This window comes from Mustelus asterias, chromosome 13 (genome assembly GCF_964213995.1).
Source record: "Mustelus asterias chromosome 13, sMusAst1.hap1.1, whole genome shotgun sequence".
NCBI classification, from domain to species: domain Eukaryota; kingdom Metazoa; phylum Chordata; class Chondrichthyes; order Carcharhiniformes; family Triakidae; genus Mustelus; species Mustelus asterias.
In genome coordinates this window covers 533,566-539,565 of record NC_135813.1, presented here as the reverse complement: position 1 = coordinate 539,565, position 6,000 = coordinate 533,566, and the positions used below count along the sequence as shown (strand labels likewise).

Sequence of the window (6,000 nt, the reverse complement as noted above, 5' to 3'; positions counted from 1 at the left end):
GACGGATTGGTCAAATGGGCAGATAAGTGGCAGATGGAATTTAACCCTGAAAAGTGTGAGGTGATACACTTTGGAAGGAGTAATTTGACAATGAATGGCAGGACATTAGGAAGTTCTGTGGAACAGAGGGACCTTGGTGTATTTGCCCACAGATCTCTGAAAGCAGACGGGCATGTTAGTAGGATGGTGAAAAAGGCATATGGGACACTTGCCTTTTTCAATCGAGGCATAGATTACAAAAGCAGTGCAGAAGGAAACCATTCGGTCCATCGAGTCTGCACTGACAACAATCCCACCCAAGCCCTACCCTCACAATCTCACGCATTTACCCTGCTAATTCCTCCAACCTATGCATCCCGGGACACTAAGGGGCAATTTAGCATGGCCAATCGACCTAAGCCGCACATCTTTGTACTGTGGGAGGAAACCAGAGCACCCGGAGGAAACCCAGTTGTATGGAACTTTGGTGAGGCCACAGCTGGAGTACTGTGTGCAATTCTGGTCATCACATTATAGGAAGGATGTGATTGCACTGGAGGGGGTGCAGAGGAGATTCACCAGGATGCTGCCTGGGATGGAACATTTAAATTATGAAGACAGGTTGGATAGGCTTGGATTGTTTTCTCTGGAGCAGAGAAGATTGAGGGGGCAACCTGATTGAGGTGTACAAGATTATGAGTGACATGGACAGAGTGGATAAGGAGCAGCTGTTCCCCTTAGTTGAAAGGTCAGTCATGAGGGGACATAGGTTGAAGGTGAAGGGTAGGAGACTTGGTGGGGGGGAAAATGTGAGGAAAAACATTTTTACCCAGAGGGTGGTGATGGTCTGGAATGCGCTGCCTGGGAGGGTGGTCGAGGTGGGTTGCCTCACATCCTTTAAACAGTATCTAGATGAGCATTTGGCACATCATAACATTCAGGACTATGGGCCAAGTGCAGATGAGATTAGGTGGGCGTTCAGGTGTTTCTAATGTGTCAGTGCGGACTCGATGGGTCAAAGGGCCTCTTCTGCGCTGTATGATTCTATGATTCGGGACCCCGCATGCTGTCACCATGACCACTTTCTGCATCTTGTCCCCCTCAATATTGTTGGCCCGAAAAACATAAAGCATGCGCTTTATGTTTTGGGCCCTGTCCTCTATGCTTGCATCGTAGGCTTCAAGATTACCAAAAAGAGGCATATTTCTTCCTGGAGGATTACTTGTCTCAACAGTAAAGTTGGAGGGAAGAGAAAATTTGCTTTATACCTCATCGCCATTGTAATAATCTTACTGAGGCCAGTCTGCCATCATATTCACCCTTTATTTACAACGTGCTCAAAGTACCGCTCGGTGGCTACAGTTTACAGTCAGTCCCAAAGTCTATCGACTGCCAGCCTGAGTGGAGCCAGCTAGTTTTAAACCCACCGCAGCTCCTTCCCTATTGGGCAAACATCCACTCGCCGAATAGGGAAGCTTCTATTCTATGAGGCCCACAGAGAGATCTATTAACAATTCTCCATAGCCATCATAACAAGTGGCCAATCTCTAACCTCTACCTTTGACCCTCTGACCCCTCATCTTCGACCCTCCACCTTGGACCCTTTGCCCTCTGATTTTGAGACCTCTGTCTGACCCTCTGCTGTTTTGTCTCTGTCTTCAAACCTCTGTTTCCAGGCCTTTGCCTCTGCCCCCAGTCTCTGAACCTTGGCCTCTGGTTCTCTGCTTCATTCCCTGTAGAGTATCTATAATGCTTGGGACCTCAGAAAAGGTCAAAATGAATCATCCATTTTGCAGTTCTGGTCAAAAATGATTGCAAACACTTCAGTGTTGCTTTTTTTCTCTCTGTGCTCCAAGATCACTAAGTGTGGGGTGTGGAAGGAGCTGCCTCTTCCTCCCATTAGTTTAATTGCAACCACATTCATGAGTGGGTAGCAGAGCTTTGATTTGAGCTGTTGGTTGTGGGACCAATTCATTTTGAGTTTGCTACCTCTGCTGTTTAGCATGCATGTATTCCTGTCATGTACCTTCACTAGACTAGTATTGAAAGGGTTGGTATTAAAAAGATTGCTGTGAAAGAGTTAAAATGGGAGCGGTTGATATAATAGTGGCTTTAAATTGGATTGTTGGTGTTGGAGTTATTTTTGAGAATAGTGATTGGATTTGAACTGCAAACAGCTGTGACCAGCTGCTGTCAGAGACAGGTGCTAGTTAGAAATTCATTGCAGTATTGCTAAAGCTAGATATTAAGTACGATCGGAGCTTATTCACGAAACTATCTTTTTACTAGAAGTTGCTTTGGAGCTAGTATGTCTTTACATAAATAAAACCACTAATAACATTGTCACAATTCAGTGGTTGTTTATTTCAAATATCATTTACCCTGGTTGGAAAACTTCAGTATAAACAGAAAGATTTATATGATTTTAAGATTATTCTTTAGTGTACACCCTAGCTGGAAAATCATCGACTTGGACATTTAATCCTACTCTTTCGATGTAAAATACTTGTCTCTTTCTCTAATGTAACAGGTGATGACAGACTTGTCCCCTTGAGCCTATCACCTTTTTTGGATGGGTCTATGACAGCGTCTTGCAGTCTGGATTTCCTGCCACGATGTAGCAAGTGGATAAACTGCTGATATTTGAAATGTCTTTAAGGGAAAGGAAGGCTGGGCAAGAGGCAAAGAATTGCCATGGACACTTCCATACTGCTGCTGCTAGCCACTGAGAGAGAGGCAGTAGGCGTGCCAGCCACTGGGAAAGTGTTATGAAGGATGCCAGTCATTGTGTGAGGGGCAGAAGGTGAGCCAGCTACTGGCCAACTGGCAATAGGGAAGCTGACCGCTGGCAATGGGCAGTTGAGAGGAGGGAGGCAGCAATTGGGAGAGGGTATTCTTTTCTCCCTCATGTGTTTTTCAAACTTATGTTAAATGAATTTATACTATTTGTCTCAGCTACTCCTTGTGGTAGTAAATTCACATTCTCAACATTCAAGTCCAAGATGTTCATCAACTGAAAGGGGCACACAGACCTTTAACATGGAAAGTCAAGCAGCTACTATGGGTTTATTGGCAAAACAACCAAAAGCAATTTTTATACATACGTTAGGAACAAGAGGGTTGTTAGGAAAAGAATCGGACCTCTCAGGGATAAAGGAGGGGAATTATGCTTAGAACCAATGGAAGTAGGTGAGATCCTAAACAAATACTTTGCATCAGTATTCACAAAGGAGAGGGACATGTTGACTGGGAGTGTCTCAGAGAGATGTGTTGACCCGTTAGAAAAAATCTCAATTACCAGGGAGGAAGTGTTAGGTTTTTTAGGAAACATTAAGACAGACAAATCCCCAGGGCCAGATGGCATCTATCCTAGACTCCTCAGGGAGGCGAGAGATGCAATTTCTTGGCCTCTAACAGAAATCTATGTCTCTTCACTGGACACAGGTGAGGTTCCAGAGGATTGGAGGATAGCAAATGTGGTCCCGTTATTCAAGAAGGGTAGCAAGGATAACCCGGGTAATTATAGGTCGGTGAGCTTGACGTCCATGGTAGGGAAGTTGTTGGAGAAGATTCTTAGAGATAGGATATATGCGCATTTAGAACTGAATAATCTCATTAGCGATAGACAGCTTGGTTTTGTACGAGGGAGGTCATGCCTCACAAATTTGGTTGAGTTTTTTGAGGAGGTGACAAAAACGATTGACGAGGGAAGGGCCGTGGATGTCGTCTATATGGATTTTAGTGAAGTGTTTGACAAGGTCCCTCATGGCAGGCTGGTGCAAAAGGTTAAATCTCACGGGATAAAAGGTGAGCTAGCTGGATGGGTGGAGAACTGGCTTAGCCAGAGAAGACAGAGGGTATCAGTGAAGGGGTCTTTTTCCATTTGGCGGTCTGTGACTAGTGGTGTTCCGCAGGGCTCTGTACTGGGACCTCTGCTGTTTGTGATATATATAAATGATTTGGAGGAAGATGTAACTGGTGTGATCAGTAAGTTTGCGGACGACACGAAGATTGCTGGAGTTGCGGATAGTGATGAATATTGTCAGAGAATACAGCAGGATATAGATAGGCTGGAACATTGGGCGGAGAAATGGCAGATGGAATTTAATCCAGATAAATGCGAAGTGATGCATTTCGGTAGATCTAATGTAAGGGGGAGCTATACAATAAATGGCAGAACCATCAGGAGTATAGACACACAGAGGGACCTGGGTATACAAGTCCACAGATCCTTAAAGGTGGCAGCACAGGTGGAGAGGGTGGTGAAGAAGGCATATGGCATGCTTGCCTTGATTGAATGGGGCATAGAATATAAAAGTTGGCATGTGATGTTGCAGCTGTACAGAACGATGGTTAGGCCACATTTGGAATACTGCGTCCAGAAGGCTGTGGAGGCTTTGGAGGCTTTGGAGAGAGTACAGAGAAGGTTTACCAGGATGTTGCCTGGTATGGAGGGTCTTAGCTATGAGGAGAGATTGGGTAAACTGGGGTTGTTCTCCCTGGAAAGACGGAGGATGAGGGGGGGACCTAATAGAGGTGTATAAAATTATGAAGGGCATAGATAGAGTGAACAGTGGGAAGCTTTTTCCCAGGTCGAAGGTGACGAACACAAGGGGTCACGGGTTCAAGGTGAGGGGGGCAAGGTTCAACACAGATGTCAGGGGGACGTATTTTACACAGAGGGTGGTGGGGGCCTGGAATGCACTGCCAAGCAAGGTGATTGAGGCGGACACACTGGGATCGTTTAAGACTTATCTAGATAGCCACATGAACAGACTGGAATAGAGGGATACAAAAGAATGGTCTAGTGGGCACATGAGCGGCGCAGGCTTGGAGGGCCGAAGGGCCTGTTCCTGTGCTGTATTATTCCTTGTTCTTTGTTCAATTGAAGAGATTTTCTTGACACAAATTGTTGTGATCTGGAATGCATTTCCTGAAAGAGCAATGGAAGCAGATTCAAGAACAACTTTGAAAAGGAAACTGGATAACTGCATGAATGGGGAAAAAATGCAAGGGTGAAAAACAGGGGGAACTGTGTTAATTCGATAGTTCTACCAAATGGGCCAAATGGCTTCCTGCGCTGCATCATTATATGATTCTTAAAATCTGTGACATTAGAAGCCAAATTACAACAAGGATCTAGCAGTTGCTCAGCAGGATTAGAAACAACAGCAAATGTTTTGATGTTTATTATAAATCGGCCACTGGTCCATTTCCCAATAGACCTGGAGAAGCCGCAGCTGCTGGTCTCCAATGACGTGTTGGAAAGGGTTGGGTGTTGGACTTTTAAACTTTAAAGTCCTCTCAGCAGCTGTTTTACAACATTCAGCAACCAACAGGATACGGTACGTTTCAACCCCTTTCAGCTCAAGAGTCTGAGTTCATTTCCTGATGTATACTTGTTTTTAACTCCTGTTTCTCCTGGGATGTTTAGATGGGAGCTGCAATTGCTAAACTTCTCCTTCCAACACTCAGCAGCCTGATATTCCTTCCTACCATCACCATTGCAGCCAAGCGGAGATTCCACATGGAAGCTATGGTCTACTTCTTCACAATGTTTTTCATAGCGGTGAGAGGATATTTTTAACATTCTATAGTTATCAGTCAAGATATCAGATAATGAAGTGCTGAAGGCCAGCTATCATCATAAGCCGTGTGGCATCAATGGGTTATCCCACTCCTGCAACCTGGCACCGAATAAAATGGTGAGGTCAAGCAAGCACTCATTACATGCACTGCTTCTTCCAAAAATGAAAATGATCGATGCGCTCCTAAGAAGTTTTAGCTATTTCACCCATTTATTTAATGCGTTAAATCTGTTAAAACTTTGTTTCTTTCCTTTCCAGTTTTTTCACGCTTGTGAAGGGCCTGGCCTGACGGTTTTATGTATCATGCGCCACGACATTCTGCAGTATTTCAGTGTTTATGGCACTGCTCTATCCATGTGGGTCACATTAATAGGTAAAAAACAGTTTAATCTGCTCAGTTTTTTTCCCTAGAGGCCCATGTCGTATTAATGGC

The 6,000-nt window shown here is 44.6% G+C and overlaps 1 protein-coding gene across 1 annotated transcript in view; it reads left to right on the top strand.

Annotated features, from left to right (window-relative positions):
- The first annotated feature begins 5,259 nt into the window (after positions 1-5,259).
- Positions 5,260-6,000, top strand: part of mymk (myomaker, myoblast fusion factor) — a 50,038-nt gene continuing 49,297 nt past the window's right edge. The window contains exons 1-3 of the mRNA XM_078226150.1: positions 5,260-5,324; positions 5,414-5,548; positions 5,826-5,940. Of these exons, the coding sequence (XP_078082276.1) occupies positions 5,414-5,548; positions 5,826-5,940 (250 nt within the window). The 5' untranslated portion in view covers positions 5,260-5,324. The remainder of the gene's footprint in view (positions 5,325-5,413; positions 5,549-5,825; positions 5,941-6,000) is intronic.